The sequence below is a fragment of the Triturus cristatus genome, chromosome 3_1 (assembly GCF_964204655.1).
Source record: "Triturus cristatus chromosome 3_1, aTriCri1.1, whole genome shotgun sequence".
In the NCBI taxonomy this organism is placed as follows: Eukaryota; Metazoa; Chordata; class Amphibia; order Caudata; family Salamandridae; genus Triturus; species Triturus cristatus.
In genome coordinates, this window is record NC_140583.1 from 657,899,609 (window position 1) to 657,922,077 (window position 22,469).

The window sequence follows — 22,469 nt, forward strand, 5'->3', positions numbered from 1 at the left end:
GGTCAGGATTGTTACTCCCTTATATTCCTAGTTCAGAAGTCATCATGGGATTTTTGACTCATTTTGGATTTTAAAACTGTGAAAACTTCCATCCTTTACCAGCGTTTCAAAATGGTGAGTCCGCAGAATATCATTCCTCACATAAAGCCAGGCATGTTCTTAGCATATTTAGATCTCTTAGATACCTATCTGCATATCCCAGTTAATCCTCGATCCCAAAAATACCTACGCTTTGTGTGTGCTGATGAATCATTACCAATTTTGGCCGGGCCTCTGACCCAAGGGTATTCAACAAAACTTAGACCCCATTAATGGGTATCTTTCATTCTCAAGAATTGTTGGTATTCGCATAATTAGATGACTGACTAATCTGTGCTGCTTCTTTAGACAATTGTCTCACAGAGCATGGATTCCTCCATAGCGAGAAAAAGTTGCATCTTCTGCTAGTCCCGAAGCTGCAGCTAAGGGATCATCTAGACAACCAAGAAGCTCCAGCAAAATAATTACTTTGAGTGCTGGGGTAACTGGCAGAAGCTCTACGTTTGGTTCCTTGGGCATGTCTACTCTTTATTACCTGATACTTCATTTATCATCCCAATGCGATCCAAAGACACACAAATTACAAGACAGTGGTGTTGGTATCACAGAAAGTGTCACAGAAATTAAAATTGTGGCTGATACCCTCTCAACTGAACATCTTTGTGTCCTTCCCTTCCAGTAACAATGACCAGAGATGTAAGCAGTGTGGGCTGGGGATAAACTAGAGAGGATCAGTCAGTTCAAGGTCTGTGGTCAATGGTGGAGCACAACTCGTATTTCAATTGGAGAGAACTGGCGGCAGACTACAAAGCACTGTGGCATTTACCCCAAATCTCAAACACCGAACATTCCAAATAAGAACGGACAATCGGTTGGGCTCTATATCCCATGTACCTCTTGGGCTGGGAAAGAGCAGATGCAGGCTCCTAGACAATAAGAGATGGTACAGGGTGAGCTGGATGAGATGTAGGCGCACCACCCTCACTGTTCTGGAATACGTTCTGCAGCGCTTCACAAAGATGTCCTTATGTTTGTCTCAGAACAGCTGGGCTTCAAATGCCTTTTAACTCTTTGATGCCTTTGTTTCCTGACCTCTACATACTATTCAGTCAGCTGGGTTTCTCTCTTTGTCATCTTTGAAAGGTGGGAGGCTGCCCATAAGTTAGCATATAGGGTTGCAGATGGAAATACAAGGAGGGGTTGATGTTTACACTGTTTACATCAGTTCTAGGCTTTGCTAGTCTATCATAATTGGAGATATAAGCATCCAGTCGCAGAATCGGTGAAGGATACCTGGCCAATGGAGCATGGCGTCCACCCTTCTGCATGGTTTGATAGAATGCAGTCTTAGCAGATGGGGTTACTTGAGCCTCAGACCTACGAAGTCATTGAGAGGATCACACTGATCAAGACATCCAACATTTCGTTTTCACCCTCAGCTGACACAGCATATGAAGCATTATCTCTAATAGAAGTGAGCCATACAGTGCTGCATTTTGCTTTGACTTTTGTTTTCTTGTCCAATTTGCAATGAAATTCCACCTCCACTTGTGTTGTTTTCCTCCTTTTTAGGTCTTGCTTAGACAGTGTCTCTTCGAGACCTTTTGATTTCTAGCAATGGGCTTAGAGGCCACCCATTCTTACAACTGGTTGACTTCATTGTCACTCTTATTTGCTTACCTCTTATGGATCAGTTTCTGTAGGCTTCCTTCCTCTTCTATGTTTGTCCCTTCCTTGGAGCATCGATGCATTACTTGTGTCCTACTACTACTCATTTTTTTAGGCATTACTTTTTCATTGTGATGAAGCACTCTACCTGAATGCGTAATTTTCAGCTGGCTCCCACCTCTGTGTTGCTTCCCTGTCCGTGTCTCACCTTCTGTTTTTTGTGTTTGCTTGTCTCCACTCTTGCTATCTCCCGCAAATCCGCCCAATTATGGTGGACAATATGTGTCTCAAGGGGAGCGGTAATCAGGGTAGCCTTATAGTCACACTTTCTTCAAAGCTCCTGCCCCATGTTAAACCTATTCGGTCCGCAACCCCTGGCTTTTAGCTAACATTACACATATTGTCCACCATAATTGGGCGGAATTTGTTACAGAAAAAAGAGGAAGATAAGTATACCTTCCATGCTAAATGTTGTGGGTGCAGCTATCTGCAGCCTAATAAAATAAACATAGGAAATACCTGTTCAAAAGGAAACCAGGGAGCAACTTCTGGTTGCCCTGAAGAAAGCCCAGGACCCATCGGGCCATATTTGAAGGGCTGAAACATGTTGGCAAGACATTAGGGTCATAGGACCATCACATCCTGCGGACCCAATCGTATATATTTTAATATCCAAGAAGCCTCCAACAATAAAGGGATACCTGGTGGCGAAGGAGGATTTTTTATATTTTAGACCCCCTGGCCTATCTCTCCAAAGCGATCCCTGGAATATGGTTGAGCCCACCCTGACCTTTAGGAGTCAGGGTGAACCTGATGATGAAGCATAACACCACAAGAGTGTGTGAGGGTTACTAAATAAAAAGGAATTGCTCCTTTCCCCCACGTGAACTGGGTGACGCCATGAGAGTATAGTGCTGAGCCTAGACATATTGGGTGGGATAACTTTGGGTGTTATTGAATCCAATAAACTTGCACAGTACACGCTGGTCCAACGTATCTTGTTTTATTGCAGATAAATGTAAGTTTGAAGGACGTTTAGAGAAGCTGTATTGTGGAGGATTTTGAGAAACTAATGAGCTCAAGACTGTATCTTTTCACTCTAACTTGATTGGGTTGTTTAATGGGAACTATACGTAGGTGTAGCAAATGTTGGAACTGTGTGATTTAAGTAGTGCAGAGTAGATTTATGTTCTGAAATGCTTAGTCCGCTTTCGAGACAGCTTGGAGTAGAGTGGGGTACTCTCTTAAAGGGAGAACTGGTTTACCTGACCTTTCCTTTTGAGAAGACTTAATGATATTGTGTCCTTATACTTTTAGCACTGCTTGATTTCAACTTCATAGTAGCTAATGCATTCATGTATTGATTATTGATTGACACTAACTCGATTATTTTGCCTTCTCTAAACTTGCAATCTTTCATAAACTATTATGGTTTGGAAACTTAAAACGCTCTCTGACTTCCTTGTGTAGCCTAATGTGCTTTACGTTATGTCAATGTCTCGCTTTGTTGACCAGCTTCAGTTGGGAACTTTGATTTATCATTAACAGTACTTACAGATGCAGGCTGGAAAGAGCTTTGAATATCTGATTCCAATCAGAGTATATTTTACAATTCGAGCCATGAGGCATCCTGACCCTCTGTCAAGTGATTTATCCATAAGGCTGTATGTGTGGAGGTCTTCGGTGGAGCCACATCGATTCACTGCACATGTATGTATATAGTGCACACTCACTCTCTCTGGTGGTATGTCTTTGGTTATGGGTGTGTGCCATCTCTGGCACAGTTTGAGCCCTTTCACAGCACCAGATTTCTGAGGGGAGCCCTGCCTCCATCCTCCTTCATGTTAGTATCTGGGCCTCCACCTTCCAGAAATCCAATCAATACACTTCCATTGCCTGGAAAATCTGTATCCACCCTCCATCTAATGCCATGCTAAACCAAGGACCACCCGAAATGGAAGATGCTAGATCTAAGCATTAGGTAGCAAGTAGTTTATGTGCTATCTGCTGTTCTTGATAGGATAAGAACAGAGTGCATGTCTTAGAGGAGGGCTTAGTAAAGGTGTCTACTGAGGGAGTGGAGAGAACTGGTTCTTGATACCATTGATGCAATGGTAGTTTCAGAGCTGGTCCAATTGTTTTATGTTCATCAAATATATTTGGAAAGGTTGCTTTTAACACAATAATATAACTGTGCATCAAGGAGTATTTGACTAAGATGGATCTGGGTTTTTGTGAACGCGCCTAGAATGAGAGTGTGCTTGCTCTGTGAGTGCAAGAGTGAAGCTGCCCAGTGACTTTGTGAGAGTGGGCAGTCTTTTTGGAACTGCTGTTTGGTAGCAGCTGCCGAGTGACTGCTCTGAGACTGCGTGCGAGGGTCTGCTCTTAAATTGACTGTGAGTGGCTGTTCTCTGATTCTGTGCGAGTAGAGAATATATTGGTTATTCATGGGTAGATGTTTAGGAACAAATAACTGCAACTCTGGCGTGAAAAACTGGGATGGAGTCAAGTCTTCAGAGATGATCTTCTGTGTGGTATGTTGATTTAAGGACCTCAGATAAGGGAGGCTGAGTCGTGTCCCAGAATTACAGGAAAGGCACATTTCTTTTTTTTTGCTAAATCTTTGTTGAGGAATTGTTAAAAATACCGAAATATGGATAAACGAGGTAATGACAAGGTAAGAGGAAAGTCTTGGGTACTCGTAAAAGACTTGATTTGTGTTTAAAATAGAGAGTGGAATATCCTTCTTTGTGTGAAATGATTTATTTCCCTCCTAAGATACCTATTCTTGATCCAAATGCCTCTACAATAAGTGTGAGGGGCTCCTGTGCAGTATTAAGTGCAGTGATCGCTGGAATCAGGATTTGTCTTTTAGCTGATCCATACAGGAGCAATATTCATGGCAAGCTTTAGAAGTCTGGTGACTTCACTGCAGCTAAGCAGCTCATGGTCTGTCCAGGAATATGACTGGCTTTGGACAGGCATGCCAGCCAGACAAGAACTGGGCATTTCTGGATGCTAATGAAAAGACTTCAGGCCTAGTGACTCAGAGAGACGCCAGCCTGTTACAGACTCCTTAGGAGGTGTGACGGGTGTGTTTATGCCACTAAAACCAAGCTGTACCTGACTGAAGTGGCCCAAATAGACTAAAACTGGTATTGGAATGCTTCTTTTCCAGCACAGACAAGATGTGGACTGTTCGTATTCAAGCAGGACCAAGGCTGATTTGAATAGGGCTCGGTATGATCTGAGGTGTCATAGTTGGCCAACAAACTATGGACTGGGATGTGGCCCCAAGTAATTACCTGTGGCTGAGATAAATTCAAGCATCCCATCCTTCAATTTTCTTGTATTCTTTAGGGGGAGTTGATGAGCCATTGGTCTCTGCTGGAAAACACCTCTGCAATGGCCCATGAAAGGTAGCTCGATCGTTGACCTCTGGGTTTCTGCTTGTGAATACCTAAATGTGCCCAGCACTCTGTCTTCTAGGGTGTCAGGATCATGAATTATTTGCTTTACAAACACAGTCCTGCTTCGCGAGTTTGTTTTTGTAAAATAAAAATGTTTGCTGAGTGGATGCATGAAACATGGCGGCTGCTCGGCAAACTTTCAGAGCCTTATGAGGAGCTGCCTTGGCGGCTGCTCCTCTGTCAGCATAGGGATCTCCGCCCGGCCAGCAGAGATCTCTAGATGTGATGGGTGGTAGTCCACCAGGCCAGCAGAGTTCTCTAGATATGATGGGTGGTAGTCCACCAGGCCAGCAGAGATCTCTAGATATGATGGGTGGCAGTCCACCAGGCCAGCAGAGATCTCTAGATATGATGGGTGGCAGTCCACCAGGCCAGCAGAGATCTCTAGATATGATGGGTGGCAGTCCACCAGGCTAGCAGAGATCTCTAGATATGATGGGTGGTAGTCCACCAGGCCAGCAGAGATCTCTAGATATGATGGGTGGTAGTCCATCAGGCCAGCAGATGCTATTACCTCCACGCCCCCTGGTAGACAGCAGACTTACTGCCAAAGTTTAAATGAAAGCAAAAGTGTTTTCACACCTGGAAAGATGGCTGCCTCAGGTTTTTCACACCATGAAGATGCACTATTTTCCGAACACCTTAGTTCACTCACTCATTGACTGTCTGTACTCACCTAGGACAAGGGTTGGCCAGCTGGAAATGCGTGCTTTCAGACCCTGATAGAAGATCTGGTGCAGGAACATGATGGTCTCACTGAAAAACAGAGAACAGCCTGTGTTATACCTGCTGCACTGGGAGAAGAAGTCTGAAGGAGTCGGCCAGGTGACATCGCAGTGCCACTGGAAGAGGCCCTCCCCACCACTCACATGCCATGCACCAAAAGTGAAACCCTTGCGACCACACAAACCAATCAACCCAGCCAAGGAATGGGACACCCAACTCAGTAAGTTCCATGATGCCTCTTCCATACCTCTGTAATTTCCACCTACCCATAATTTCTAGCTTCAAATCTTCATCATGTTGAAAATTCAGGATTTGCGACCTATTTCCCAGCCTTCCAATTTTCCTCCAAATTTCCATGACCCGAATGTTTTTCTGATTTGTCCTTTACAAATTTAGCCATCTGCAAAATATTTGACCTGAAAGAACTCACATCGGTATATATCAAAGCCTGGCTCTGATGCTTTCTAATAGACCTTTCCATGACGTCAGAAAGCTGGCTGTAGGACCACAGTTGCATGAATTACAAGATAAAGAAAGCTCTGAGCTGGAGAATGACTATGACTAGGGGAAGAGAGATGGAAGTAGCAGGTTCATGGGCAGATTTGTAGATAATACAGTGAAAGCCAAATTTCAATCAATCAGGAAATAGGAGCTTGCACAGTAAGGCACGAAATGGTAAATTTAGACATGAAAGTCAAGTGCAGCAAGGGTGTAATTGCCCCTGTTTGCAGAGCCACAGTAGGATGGACCCCAGAAGGCAGCTGTGGAATGTACAGAACAGTTTTATCAATGAGTAGGGGCTTGGAAGTTGTTGAAAGTACACCATCCACCCATCCAGTAAAAGCGTTTACCACTAAATTGTTGACATTCTGTAAAAGCTGTAATGCTTTTCTCTCATTTCTGTTCAAAACATTACACACCACCTGCTCTTTTTGTTTCCGTTCCAGAACCCTTAGCTCCTACTGAACATGTTGTTCAAATGCTTCCCTGGCAGAGGCTTTTGTGAATGCGCGAGACTGAGATTCCGGCCAATAAAGGGAAAGTGAAACAATAATTTACAAATCCTCTCTTTCTGTTAGCAATCATGACGCTCCAGTTTCCGACTTCAAACACAAGATCATGGTATGTGAGTGCGCAGAGTTTGCTGGTTCTCCATATGTTCGTCTGGACGCTAAGGTATATCTGTGTGGCATCATTGCTTACTATGTCTGCAGTGACGCTCATTCGGCTGACATAATCCGGAGCTGTGTTTGATCCTTATACCAAATGGTTCTTTTGAGTGACACCCCAAAACCACCTGTCCCTCGCCGACTTTTCTTCCACCGTGACCTCATGACAAAGGGACCAATTTACAAAAGCTTTTATGATTACTGGAATTCATATTACAGGAGTACTCTTTGACATACTCCTACATGCCTTAGTGATTCTTCCCCAACACATCCAACATCTTATTAGTAAAAGTGCAAAGAGGGTATAGTACTTTCTATTTGTACTAATTTTATATGAATCAATATTCCCTAAATATGTCCCTTTTTTAATTACCATTTGAGAAGTTTTGGGCCAATTCAAAAAGGCATGTAAGCGTACAGGAGTTCTACTTTACGTCCTCCAAGACCTTTGAGTGTAAGGCCCAAGTTATCTTCCTGACATGTTCCCCATTTTGCTTGCGTTCTCTATGTCTGTTACTTCTCCGGTGGTGGTATTGCATCACGTCTTCATATACTCGGGCCTTAAGTCGCATGGAATCGAGTTGCCATCGCTCTATCTTCAGTAGCTCTTTGACCGAAATCGAGTTTAAAGGCCTTTCCTTTAGGGTGGTGAGTGTGAGCAGCCAAAGGCTTCTCAGGCAAGAGAGGGGAAAGAGCTCAGAGGTCAACACTCAACCACCTGACCCAAGAATGCAATGTCCCGCCCAGTGCTTGTTTTTTGGGTTAAAGGAAAGAACTTTATTCACACAGCATTACTTAATACTACACAGCAAATATAGGGAAAGCAGACACAAGGTTGTAATCTTGTTTGCGATCTTTCGTGAGGCGCCATGCCCTTTGGTGCCTTCCCCCACTAAAGGTGTTTCCCAATGTCCACAATCCCTTCTGAGAAAACACAAGATGAAGCACTGATTAGGCAGAGGTGCAGTTCTCTCAAAATACCCACAAGGCATAGATGTGCACAATGTCAGGTAGACACCAGTCATGGTCACACAGAAGACCTTTGACTATTCTGCAGAGCACTCCCTTCCTTTGTCAGAAGAACATGGAACTGAGGCAAAGTGGTGTGTTTGGATCTCACTGTTATATGCCTTTTACAGAAATGTGATGTGTATTCACTGTATAATGTTTTAGAATCAGTTTTGGTTGGTTCTCTTTCAAATGTTTTATTTTCTGGCTCTGTTCCTTGTTGTCATCAGTCTTTCTGAAGCAGTAATCAGGGACAGACAAATGGGAATGCCCAACCTCTAAACATTCTCAGCTGGAACAACTGAAACTGCAGTTCAACTTCTCACTCCCACCACTTACTCAAGAACTAATCAGCAACCCTTTGCAAACAATGCCCTGTAAGTTTCGGAGAGGACCCCTGCCTCCATCATCCTTCACGTCAGTATCTGGGTCTCCACTACCAGAAATCCAATCAATCACTTCCACTGTCGCGGAATTCTTTATCCACCCTGCATCTAATGCCATGCTAAACCAAGGACCATCCGGAATGGATCCCATTGCTCCCAGTACTCAGCCTCTCATTACAAATAGAACCGTACTTCCATACATGTGCCACACGCTCACTGCACATACAGGCACTTGACATGCACACGTGATGTCAGCACAAGGATCTGGGGCTCACATGACAGCGACATCTAACTGGAGAGGGTTCAGTAGATAACCCTGTGCTGACACAGAGAAAAATACCTCCAACACTGCTAATAAAAACTGTACTCCGTCACCACCGCTTTATGTGACTCACTCGGGACGTAGACCGTACGTAGTCCTATACCTGATATTAGGGCACGACCTCGCATTACCAGGTCTGGACCTCACATTACCATGGACAGCCCTAAGCCTCTGAGCACATTACACTAGGACTAACAATAATGTGAGGACACTAGTTTCACGTACATTCAGGTACTCAGGGCAGGGGTACACATGCATTGGCCATGCAGGAGACATTCCCCTCCCAATACCATGGTAGATAAAAAATGCAGAAAATAAAGAAAATGAAGGAGAGACGTTATATAAAGTACTAGAAAAAGTAAAAAAATAACAACATAAAATAATTTGTTTCCAATATAACACATTTCATTGGCTCCATTCCATCAGAAAATAGATTAAAGATGTTTAATCCTTGCGCAGAAAATGGTTCTGACAGAAATCTTCCCATTTCAACCCTTGGCAGCGGAACAGAACCCCAAACCTCTCCTGCATACCAGGCAATAATAAATCATCCACAACGCCAGAAATCAAAAATGTGTGTAGATTGTGATGAACGCATGTCTATAGTGTCACGAAACAATGTAACAGTGATGGTTAAGACCCTGTTTGTTTGTCAATACCTACGTTCAGTGTATTCCTCTTGCTCAAGAAATGTCCTGTTACTAAATTTATAGCCAATGCAAAATTGCCACAGTTATATGTCAAAATGTCATTGTCAGAAACATTGTCTGACATAAACATTGTGTCCTACATATCATTTACAAAATATAGTCAAATTGGATGTAGATAATTCTATGGTTAACTCCAGTGGCTGCTCCTCTATAGGGACACCAGGGCACAGGCCCTCTGCCTCGCTCTGCAGCTGATTTCTTGAGATGTTACAGCTTTTACATGAAAACTAAGGATTTCACAGACTCTTTTCTTGTAAAAGCTGTAATATTGCCTTAGCAGCATAAGAGCGCCCCCCATGCTGTATAGCTCATGTCTCTGGCGGTGGCTGTTACAGCCCAGCCTCAAGTAGTCACAATACATATCTGACATGCTGCAGTAGCTTCAGGCAGAGTAGCATATAACTTAATGGAGCTCCGGGGCTTGTCAATCATGGGCCCCTATGCTCTGTCAGATGTAGGAATAGAGGAAAAGGGGCTACCTCCAACCCTATCCCGGCTTCTGATTGGTCAGATGCTTGTGGACCTGGCTCTGGTGTGCTGCATGCCGGAGCTACGGGAGTTTTGAATCATGTGCTCTGCATAAGAACATGCTAGCTGGTTGAAGAGGGGTGACCCAAGTAACTTTTCATTTTAGCAGTCTGACTTTGTGTGAATCATTTGTATGTTTGGCTGTGTGCCATGGACTGCATGAGTATGTTTGTGTTGCTGTCACTGTATGCATGCCGGGAACTGTGTGTTTAGGTTTGTATGTGTGTGCATGTGTTTGTGCACGTGCAATTTCAAAGCCAATGAAGTGGAAGGTATTGGGCCCGATGGTTGACAAGGAAAGGAGTGTCAGGGACATAACAGGCTAGGTGCACTCAGGCATCACACGGCATGTGGAATGGCATGCCCACCAAGAACCAAGAGATGATGGGCGAGGAGCAGGCATGGTGCTGGAGAGTGGGTATGTTAACTGTGAGGACCTGGCCTCAACACTTTCTCAGAGTGCAATGTTCTGTATGCATCATTGTGAGTAATTTGGTTTTTGTTTGAGGGGGCAGAGAACCCTTCTCAAGCAACAGCCACAATCCTTTTCAGGGTGAACCAGAAACAGCTACAAAATTAACCTGTGCTTAGCTTGCAAAAAAGCGGCCAGGCTTAACTTAGAGGCAATGTGGAAAGTATTTATGCAGTACACAAACATCAATAAAGTGAACACACAACACAAAAACAATCCCAAATCAATTTAGAAAAATAGAAAAATATGTAATAAATTACTTGACACCAATATGACAAAAATCAAATCAGTAGAATCAGAGATATGGTTATCTGGTTGCACAGGACTAAGACAAACAGACAAGCTCAGGCTGAACGTGATGGAGTGTGGGCAGGAGACAGGGACCAGGTTAGTCCCACTGAGAATTGTACCATGTGTCCTTAATGCAGAGCGTTGTGCTGCATTGTTTCCATTGAGGAGCTGTAATGCAAAATCCTGCATTGGGTTGCATCGTGCTGCATCAGTTATGATAAGAAACTGCGACAGCTGCGATACGAGGTCCTGCATTGAACTGCGTCCACTGCATTGGTTCCGATGAGGCCACCGATCAGGGGGCTGCAAAGTGCTATGATGCGGGGACCTGCATTGTGCTGCTGTAACGCCCTGAACGTCTCAGGATCGTTTAACAGACACGACAATGATGACGCAACCACTTGTGAAGGGTTAGTTCTTTTAATGAAGGCAAATAAAATACAAAGAACAAACAAAAGTTATAGTCACTGGAATCCTCCAGGCTAAGTACGTTACCAGCCCACAGCACGGATGGTCCTAACCGTCCTCTGCATATACGCCGATCCCGGCGTATGCCAACAGAGGGCAGAAATGAAATGGCCGACAATGCCAATCGGTAGGCTGTGAGGGGCACGAAGAGTGTTGGGGAGAATCGAGGAGTCAGGGAAACACCCAGCCGGGGTCTCTACCTGAAGGGAGCAGCCGCTCAACCTCTTCCTCAGACTGCACCGGGACGCGGAGTCACCTCCTGGTGATGCGTCACCGATACCCCAATCACAAGCAAGAAGACTGAACCGAGAGCAGCCGCTCGATCGATCCTGTGGACTTCCGAGTCTGTAACGCGGCAAACACCTCCTGGTGTGCGTTACAGCTGGCAGTCCCTGTGTCTCTGGTCGGGCTGGGAGTTACGACTCCAACCAGCAAAAGCGCCACTGCGCTTGGACTCAGCCGAGTCAAAAAGCGAAGCTCAATGGTTGACCGGTAGAGCTTCCGGGTCCTTCACAGGTGACGATGGGGCAAGACACGGCCCAGGGAGTAACGACTCGACCTACCTCCGTTCTTGCCTTACTGGAGCACCACTCCGGAACACTGCTCTTCACGAAGCAGGTACGTCGGTGTAAACACAATATCCGACAGCCTTGTACCTCCCGGTTCCTCCCTTTATAGGGCGTGTTTTCCTTGAGTTATGTAACAGCTCTCCTGTTTACATAAGGGCGTGTTTCCCTTGAGTTATGTAACAGCTCTCCTGTTTACATAAGGGCGTGTTTCCCTTGAGTTATGTAACAGCTCTCCTGTTTAGATAAGGGCGTGTTTCCCTTGAGTTATGTAACAGCTCTCCTGTTTACATAAGGGCGTGTTTCCCTTGTATGACAGGAATTCTTGACAGTACATCCTCCCTCTCAGCGGCTCCCCACGGGTCCAGCGCTGGCAGGAAAACGCCGATGGAACAAGGAGACCAAGCGCGGAGCATGAACCCCTTCAGCCGGTTCCCATGAATGCTCCTCCGGGCCATAGCCTTTCCACGCAACCAGGTACCACAGCTTCGTCCTGCGCCATTTGGACGCCCGTATGCCCGACACTTCATACTCCACCTCCGACTCCACGCATACCGGCCTAGGTGTCCCAGACGGCTTGGAGGGTGCTGGTTTGAGCAATGATACATGAAAGACAGGGTGTATCCGCAATGACTGGGGCAAGCACACCTTCACGTTCACGGGACCCATACACTTGGTAATTCGATAGGGGCCCATGTACTTGGGATGGAACACACTGTTCTTTCGAAACCTCATGTTTCTTGTGGATATCCAGACGTAGTCTCCAGTGCGGTACAGTGGCCCGGGCCTTCTCTTCCTATCTGCCGCAGCCTTGTATCTTCTCTTGGCCTCTATTAGGACAGCCCTTGAGCGCATCAACGTGTCTTTTATGTGTGCCACCCTGTCCGCTGTGGCGGGAATCCTGTCCTCTCTGAACGGATGTAGAAATGGCAAGAACCTGGGATGTTGGCCATAGTTGCTATAGAACGGAGATGACTGTGTGGAGCTGTGAGTGGCGTTGTTATAGGCTATCTCTGCAACCCATAGCAAGTCGACCCATTCTTCCCTGCCCTGGTCCACAAAACATCGCAGATACTGTTTGAGCGTTTGGTTCAGGCGCTCGGTTTGGCCGTCCGTTTGAGGGTGGTAGCTGGTGGACAGGGCGGTCTTAACATGCAGCGCAGTGCACCAAGTCTTCCAGAATTGCGCAGTAAACTGCGACCCCCGGTCCGACACGATCACCCCAGGTAATCCATGCAGTCGTACCACATTCTTTAGGAGTAGTGACGCCAATTCCCCGGCCGTAGGGACTCTCTTGCAGGGGATGAAGTGCCCCATTTTCGTCAAGTAATCCACCACCACCAGTATTGCCGTCATCCCCTGGTCTACCGGTAGGCCCACCACGAAGTCCAGTGATATGCTATCCCATGGTCTATCCGGGGTCGGAAGTGGATGTAAGAGCCCTTGGGTTCGGCCATGGTCGGCCTTCATGGTAGCACACGTAGGACACTCCTGTCCCCACCTCCTGACATCCACTCTCATGGTTGGCCACCAGAAATGCCGTCCCATGCTAGCCACCGTTTTTTCAAAGCCCAAATGACCTGCGCATGGAGAGTCATGGCACCAGATGAATGCTTGTTTCCTTAGCCTAGGCGTGGGTATCAATAGGCACCTGCCCTTCAGGGGTATCCCGTCCTTCAGCTGCCATTCTCTGTGACTGAGGAGCCACCTCCGCCATGCGAATGACCTGATCCCTCTCTTTATTCCCCTCAGGAAAGTATCCGGTTGGATAACCCCCAATACCATCCTCGGGGAAATGATGGAACGCTCGGTCGCAGGCAATGGTTCCTTAACTGCAGATTGACGGGACAGGGCGTCCGCCTTCCGGTTTTCCGTCCCCGGCCGATATGTGATGCGGAAGTTGAACCCCGCAAAGAAGATCATCCACCGCAGCTGCCTGGGAGAAAGGTGTCTAGTGGCCGTCATGAACTGTAGGTTCCGATGGTCCGTGTACACCGATACCACATGTCTTGCCCCCATCAACCAATGCCTCCATTCGGTGAAGGCGTCCTTGATTGCGAGAAGCTCCTTCTCCGCAATATGGTAGTTGCGTTCGGCGTCGTTGAGTTTGCGGGACATGTACGCAACGGGATGAAGCACCCCTGTGTCGTGGTTGCGTTGGGACAAGATAGCCCCCAGCGCCACATCCGACGCGTCCGCTTCCACCACGTAGGGGAGATCCGGATCGGGGTGAGCCAACACCGGCGCCTTACCAAAGGCGCTTTTCAGGGCCTCAAAGGCTTTGTTCGCTTCAGGGGACCAGACAAACTCCTTGGACTTCCTCAGTAGCTGTGTGATTGGGGCCACCACTCCTGAAAATCCATCTATAAACCGCCTGTAAAAGTTGGCGAAGCCAATGAAACTTTGGACGTCCTTCACGCTTTGGGGCACCGGCCATTCTTTCACCGCCTTGATCTTTCGTTCTGCCATCTCCTGTCCCTCTGGACTCAGCATCACTCCGAGGAATTCCACGGATGTGACGTGGAAGTCACACTTGCTGAGTTTACAAAACAGCATGTTTTCCCTCAGCTTTTGAAACACAGCTTTGACGTGGTGTACGTGCTCCTCCACACTGGACGAATAGATGAGGATGTCGTCGATATATACGACCACGTAGATATCCAACTCCTCTCTGAATACCTCATTCAAAAAGTACTGAAAGGCTGCCGGGGCGTTGCACAGACCGAACGGCATGACGAGGTACTCAAAAAGGCCGAACCTGGTCTTAAAGGCGGTCTTCCACTCGTCTCCGTCCCTCATGCGCACCAGATGGTATGCCCCTTTCAAATCCAACTTGGTGTAGATACGAGCTTTCTTGACCTGTTCCAGAAGTACACTGATGAGAGGCAAGGGGTACCGATTTTTTATGGTTATCGCATTCAATGCCCTAAAGTCCACACAGGCTCTCAGCTCCCCATTAGCCTTCGGGATGAAGAAGAGTGGCGAGGCGGCCGGAGACTTGGACGGGCGGATGAATCCTAGCTTGAGGAGTTTATCCAGGTACCCCCGGAGATGCACGTTTTCAGGCTCCGTCAGGGCATACAGCCTGCCGCTGGGAACGCTGGCCCCTGGCACCAGGTCGATCTGGCAGTCAAACTGTCTATGTGGTGGTAGCACTTCCGCCTTCACCTCATCAAATACATCCTCAAAACTGTGATAAGCCTGGGGGAGAGCCACATCTTTTTCTGCCGCTGTAGCCACCGTCTGACTCCCGCTCTCATCTGCGTCAAGGGATTCCGTGCTTATTCCACAATGCAGGATGCAATACGGTGACGTCATTTCGATGCGATGTGTTGGCCAATCCACAAAGGGGTTGTGTTTCTGTAGCCACGGCAATCCCAATATGACGCCATATTGGGGCGCTCGGATGATGTTAAAATCGATTTGTTCCAAATGGTTCCTCCCATATCTCATCGGAAGGACCCCCGTGTGCTGTCCGATGGGCCCCGTCACCAATCGCCTTCCGTCTACCGCATAGACGTCTTCGGGTACTGCTTTGGGAAGAAGCACTAGCCCTAGCCTGCATGCCTCGTTGTGGTCCATAAACATGCCAGTGGCCCCTGAATCCACCATGGCCACAACGGGTATCCACTGGTCATGCACTCCCACGTGCACCGTGATAAACAGGTGTCGTTGTCCCTTAGTGACCGAGTTGGAAAGTGAAGGGATGGATGAGTGACTCCGAGATGTCCCTTCTCTGGTCTTGGAGTCCTCTAGTTTTCCGCCGGTATGTCCACCACGGCTGTTACCGACCGGTTGGCCCGATAACGTGACGTCTTCGGTTTGGCAGGGCATTCACGTACGTAGTGGCCTTTTTTGCCACAATATAGGCACAATCCTTGTTTACGGCGTGACTCTTTCTCCGTGGCTGTGAGGCTCGCTCGTATTGCGCTGATGTGCATGGGTTCTCCCTTGGATGCGGTGGAAGTTTCAGGACTTCCCACCGTCACATAGGATGGAAGGGATTTTCCTTTTCTCCCATGATCCCCCTTTCTTTCACTTAGCCTATGTTCCAGCCGTAATACCAGGTTGATAAGGCCCTCACATGTCTTGGGTTGAGGGTCAATATGAGCCACGGCGTCCTTGAGCTCATCGCACAGCCCTTGATGGAAGAGCGCCGTCTGTTTAGCAACAGGCCACTTGGTTTCCGCAACCAGCCTTCGGAACGCGTTGAGATACTGCACCAGGTCGTTGGATCCCTGTCTCAACTCAAGCATTTCACGGTCCGCCGTGTACGAGTCAGCCCTTCTGTCGAATACCTTCAGGAATTCCTCGCGAAAAGCACCCCAATCATATAAGAGGGGGTCGTCCCTGCTCACCAGAGGTACGGCCCATTGTGCCGCGTTTCCAGCCAAATAGGATATAAGGAAAGCCACACGAGCCTGACTCGTGGGGAACGCCTTTGGTTTGCACGATAAATGTAGCGCCACTTGTGTGAGGAATACATGCACTGTGTTAGGATCCCCACTGTACCTCTCTGGTGTTGCCAAGGGGATGGCTACCGGCATTTCCACTACTACCGCAGGGGTCTGGTTCGTGAGGGAGGTGCTGGGCGTGAGCGGGTCCAATTGGATAGCATCCAGTCTGGCTTTTACATCGGCTGTTTCTTGCCTAGAGGCAGCCACTTCAACTTGCATGGCCGCTAAAGCAGCCAGCACATCATCAAGTGTTGCCATGTCTGTTATCGACCGGGAGACAGTTAGTGTTATTAAGGTCGGATATTTTGTAACGCCCTGAACGTCTCAGGATCGTTTAACAGACACGACAATGATGACGCAACCACTTGTGAAGGGTTAGTTCTTTTAATGAAGGCAAATAAAATACAAAGAACAAACAAAAGTTATAGTCACTGGAATCCTCCAGGCTAAGTACGTTACCAGCCCACAGCACGGATGGTCCTAACCGTCCTCTGCATATACGCCGATCCCGGCGTATGCCAACAGAGGGCAGAAATGAAATGGCCGACAATGCCAATCGGTAGGCTGTGAGGGGCACGAAGAGTGTTGGGGAGAATCGAGGAGTCAGGGAAACACCCAGCCGGGGTCTCTACCTGAAGGGAGCAGCCGCTCAACCTCTTCCTCAGACTGCACCGGGACGCGGAGTCACCTCCTGGTGATGCGTCACCGATACCCCAATCACAAGCAAGAAGACTGAACCGAGAGCAGCCGCTCGATCGATCCTGTGGACTTCCGAGTCTGTAACGCGGCAAACACCTCCTGGTGTGCGTTACAGCTGGCAGTCCCTGTGTCTCTGGTCGGGCTGGGAGTTACGACTCCAACCAGCAAAAGCGCCACTGCGCTTGGACTCAGCCGAGTCAAAAAGCGAAGCTCAATGGTTGACCGGTAGAGCTTCCGGGTCCTTCACAGGTGACGATGGGGCAAGACACGGCCCAGGGAGTAACGACTCGACCTACCTCCGTTCTTGCCTTACTGGAGCACCACTCCGGAACACTGCTCTTCACGAAGCAGGTACGTCGGTGTAAACACAATATCCGACAGCCTTGTACCTCCCGGTTCCTCCCTTTATAGGGCGTGTTTTCCTTGAGTTATGTAACAGCTCTCCTGTTTACATAAGGGCGTGTTTCCCTTGAGTTATGTAACAGCTCTCCTGTTTACATAAGGGCGTGTTTCCCTTGAGTTATGTAACAGCTCTCCTGTTTAGATAAGGGCGTGTTTCCCTTGAGTTATGTAACAGCTCTCCTGTTTACATAAGGGCGTGTTTCCCTTGTATGACAGGAATTCTTGACAGCTGCGCTGAGTTGCATTGCACCACCTTGGTCCTGAAGAACCCCACAGTTGAACCAGGAGGAGTAACTCTGACTCCAGCCAAGGATCTAGTACCGGGAAACACCTCTTGGGGATCAGAACTCACTACAGCAGAGGCCAGCAGCAGAGCACAGGCAGGTCCAGTTGAGTCTGGGCAGTTAGGCAGATGCAGGGAAGGTCTCTGGAGCTTGTTATGTCCCAGAAGCTCAAAACAAGAGGCCAGTCAGCTAGCCCTTAGGGTCACTCTGGTGGTTCTCGGTTTAAGGAGCAGGTCTAGTCTTCCTTCCTCAGGCAGCAGGGCTGCAGAGCAGCAGGGCAGCAGGACAGTCCTAGTAGCAGGGCAGCAGAGCAGTCCTTCTTCTAAGTCTTCGTCAGGTCCAGAAGTGATCTGAAGAGTTAATCTGAGGGTCTAATATTTATACCTGGTGCTAGTTGTGATGGGGGAAAAACTTTCAGACTTGCCCCCACATATGGTTCTGGAATTATTTCCTGCCTTCCTCCCCTGGTTCCACTGGGGTCACAAAAGGCTATTGAAAAGCTGTCTAAGGGCAGATGCAGACTCTTTCAAGTGAAAGGATGACAAGTGACAGCTCTGCCCCTACCATCAAGTCAGGATATCCCATCCTGCCAACACCCAGTCCCTCTATTGTGTGGCTATTCGGGAAGAATACACAAAGGCCAACTGGCAACTACACCTAGTCATGTGACCCATGAACAGGCTGCAGGCACACAATGAAATGAAAATGCCAACTTTCTAAAGCGGTCTTCTCAGAATTGTGACTTAAAATCGGACTTTACTATTAAAAAGGGCTTTAAATTACATTTCCTTTAAGGGTAAACATGACATATCTACATGTTCCAAATCAAAAGTTATCACATATTAAATGTAATATGGAAGAGCTAGCAGGGGCGGCTGGTGCATAGGGGCGAATGGGGCGTTGCCCTACCAGCCTCCGGATGCATTGCCCCACCAGCCTCCGGACAAGGATCGGGGTCGGAGGAAGACAAGACAGACACCTTGAAACAGTGTTAGCAGTGCAGCCCAGCCTTGTACAAACACACACACACCCTGCGCATGACGTGTGGTGGACGTTCGTTCGACTTCAATATCGCCCATGTCACGCATGTGCAGAGTGTGTCTGTGAGGCAGTGGTGAGGGCAAGCAGGCGCTACCTGAAGCAGCTGGTTTTCCAGGACTTCGGTCGGATTTTCGGCTCGCCCTGATCTGACGTAGTCACGTAGCTCAGCTCAGGACATTCTTCTAGTTCTAGGATCCCGCCTCCTCCCCTGACTGGATGACGTTGATACAGAGTCACCCTATGACAAGAGGCGGGATTTCAAGTACTGCTTCCTGCGCGGAGTTCGCATTTCCCTCCTTCCTTGAACCAGCTTCAACCTGGTCCGAGAGAAACCCGCCGTGATCAAGCTGAAAACAGTGAGTACTACTTTATTCCCCTTATTGGAGCAGCAGTATCCAGGGTGGATGGGGTGAGGAAGGAGTTTATTCCAGCGCCACCAGGTAGCAAATGATTCACTTCACCCTTCATGGTAAATCACTGAGTCCTTTTGTCGGAGGTGTTTTGGATGCTGAGCAGTTAGTTAGGGGTTAAACTACAACACCGCTAGCTTTTATTGTGTTTATTTATTAACCACTTCAGTTGTCACGGTAATGAAAGCTGCTCTGCTTTCCAAGGCCAGCACTCGGGCTCCCATCACCACCCTCAAGCAAAGAATGAGGGACCGTAGAGCTGCAAAAGCGGCTTGACACGGACCGCTCTGACGTTTGGCGCTATACAAGGCGAGCTACTCGCTCATTGGTAGGCAATACGTCTGAAGATCGGCCGATTTTTGTTTTATTGCTTTTTTTTGTCTCACACACTACATTTGTCACCCTGGGGTGTTTGGGTGCTTTCTGTACTACCTGCCTCCAGCCTGGCTGTCACGTCGTGCCACAGGCTTGAGTTTGCCCTGCGTGTAAAGGTCGCCCACAGTGGCAGGGCTGGGCGCTGTCATCAGCCTGGCCATTTGGCATGTAGTGCGCCTCCCCACAAAAGCAGGGGGAGGAGAGCACATGGGCCAGTGACTAAAGTCTCGGCCGGAGAACTGGACCCGAGTCTCACTGCTTGATCTTGGATAACTCACCTTACCTCCGAGTCCGCATGCTTGAGTTGATTCCTTCATTTCGCAAAGCTGGAGTTTACAAACAGGCATCGTTCGAGTAAAGTTGGTAATATGGACAGGGAGTTAAAATAAAAGCGTAAGAGGAGAGAGAGGGAAAGGAAGAGTGGGAAGAAGTAGCCACGGATCAAGAAATGGAAAGGGCAGGAGCAAAGGGGAGTGCAAAGAGTGACAATGAAAGGATGGGGACAGGGAGTGCAGAAGAGAGAGAGGTTCACAGAGAGGAGGGATGGACAGAGGGGAGTGCAACGAGTGACAATAAGAGGAGAGTGACAGGGATGGAGATGAGAGAGAAGTTCACAGAGAGGAGAAAGGGTCAGAGGGGAGGGGAACGAGTGTCAATGAGAGGGGGTGACAGAGATGCAGATGAGGGAGATTTTTTGCAGGGAGGGACAGGACAAAGGGAAGTGGAAAGAGGTACAGCAAGGAGAGTCACACAGATGGAGATAAAGAGCGTGTGTTGTGATAAGGTTCATAAGGGCCAAATGAGAGTGGAAACAATGACAATGAGAGGAGAGTGACAGAGATGGAGGTCAGAGAGAGAGGTTCACAGAAAGGAGGGAAGGGCAAAAGGGAGTGGAAAGAGTGACAGCAAGGTGAGAGTGACACGGATGGAGAGGAAGAGCGTGAGATGAGATTCATTAGGGCCAAATGAGAGTGGAAAGAGTGGCAATGAGAGGAGAGTGACAGAGAGAGAGTTTCACAGAGAGGAGGGGGAGGGCAAAGGGGAGTGGTAAGAGTGACAGCTAGGAGAGAGTTAACGGATGAACATGAAAGTGGGTGCAATTCAGGCAGAGCTGTATGGGGGGAAACAGGAGGTAGAAAGAGTGATGGGGAGACCTAAAGCTGAGGGTGAAGTGCAGAGGGCAGCTGAGGAGAGGGTGGCAGAGATGGTGAAGGGTGTCAGACACAAAGACACAGAAACACAGAAATGAGTGGGAGGCAGAAAAAGGAAGGTGGTAATTTTTTAACACAGAAAGAAACTCGACTTGCTGGGACAAGCACTCAGTATTTCCTCATCCTGCCCAGCACGTCTCCTGGACGCTCCCAGAAAGGGGAAGGTGTGACCAGGGGTGCTTATGAGGTGGCACCGGGCCCAGTATGTCTGGCTGCGGGTTTTGTGTTTGTCACTTTGTGAGTAAATCGAGTATTTCACGTCTGCTTGCAGCTGCAGCGGTCTCTGTATACTTTTTTGTTTATAGGTCTTTAAGCCTAAACAAATGTTTGTGACTCGTGCTTTATGTGTGTACTTGAAAGAGTTTGAGTGTGTGTTTGTACTTGTGTTGGGGTAAAGTTGATGGATATAAGGATGTTATTACAGATCCTGTCATAATACTTTCGCAAGTGCTTTATCAACCTTCCTGCTTTCTCAAATTTGCTTGAAAATGCTCCATTTATCCACTCTTTTTTCAAAATTTTCTCGGAGGAGTTGTTAGGGCTTGCTCGCTCGCCTCAGTGCAGTACCATGATAACTTTACGGCCACCACTTTCAAATGTCACCAGCCGCCACTGAGAGCTAGGCCTCACAGCATTGAAAAACGAAAACTAAATTGTGTTCACTACCAGAACATGTAGAGCTTAAAAGTACACGTCAAATGTTCTACATGCAATGCACCCTGCACTATGGGCTATTTAGGGCCTACCTTATGTAAGAAAAATTGGGGGATATTCTCAAGAACGTGTGATAACCATCGCAAATTTAGCTTCACGCAAGTTTGCATATCGCAGTATATCTTGGGCAAACAATGCCGTGTTAACGTAGTATTCTCAACCTGGCGGCACCATGCGATAGTCACACGACAACACGTCAAACGAACACATTAAAAGCAATGCAACGCTGCAAAAATGCGAAACACCAACATGAAAAAAGCGGCGATGATGCCAATCGCGATACAAAAATCAGCGAAAACCAGCCACAGGCCTGCAAACCCCACGTGACATGTGGGAAAATGCACTACAAAAGTTGAAAAAAAACACATACAAAAGCCAAACAACAGCGAAGCACCGTGGAGGCAGCCGGAACAAGTGCAGAGGACAATCAGAACCCCACCAGCCCCCCCCGGAGGACCAGCCTGGGACTTCGGGGTCAGGGAAGGGAAATAACAAGAAGAGTAGGAAGAAGCGGTTCAGTCAGCAGGAAAACAGGATCCTGATAACGGAGGTGATAGAACACCATCAACTACTGTTCGTCACTGTCAACTAAAAATGGAATATGGCAGACCATCGTGGACAAGGTGAATTCAGTCAGAGTGCTGAAGAGGACAATGGAAGAGGTCAAGAGACGCTGGAACGATGTCAAGCGCAAAACCAAGCAGAAACTCGCAAACAACTGGAAGGCAGCAATGCAGACTGGAGGTGGCAGTCCAGCGCCACAGGAGGAGCTGGATGAGATGGAGGAAATGGTGTCCACAGTCATCAGTGGGGAGACAGTGGCAGGAGTTGGGGGACCGGACACCGCTCAACAGGACCGGACACAACAGCAACAGGGTGAGTAACGACCAGGGACTGGGGGGACGGCACAATGGCACACATACACAAGTAAGCATAGCAAATCTGCAGACAAACCATGCCCCAGACCCCAACTCCCACCAAGAGACCAATGCACCCAAGAATGCAACATCCCAGCACTGTATAAGCACAGAAGTCAGAGGCACATGCATGGAA

General features: G+C 47.9%; 1 protein-coding gene across 1 annotated transcript in view; it reads right to left on the bottom strand.

Annotated features, from left to right (window-relative positions):
• RASGRF1 (Ras protein specific guanine nucleotide releasing factor 1) overlaps positions 1-22,469 on the bottom strand; it is a 727,100-nt gene that overhangs the window by 409,018 nt on the left and 295,613 nt on the right. The window contains exon 6 of the mRNA XM_085644699.1: positions 5,854-5,933. Within this exon, the coding sequence (XP_085500825.1) occupies positions 5,854-5,933 (80 nt within the window). The remainder of the gene's footprint in view (positions 1-5,853; positions 5,934-22,469) is intronic.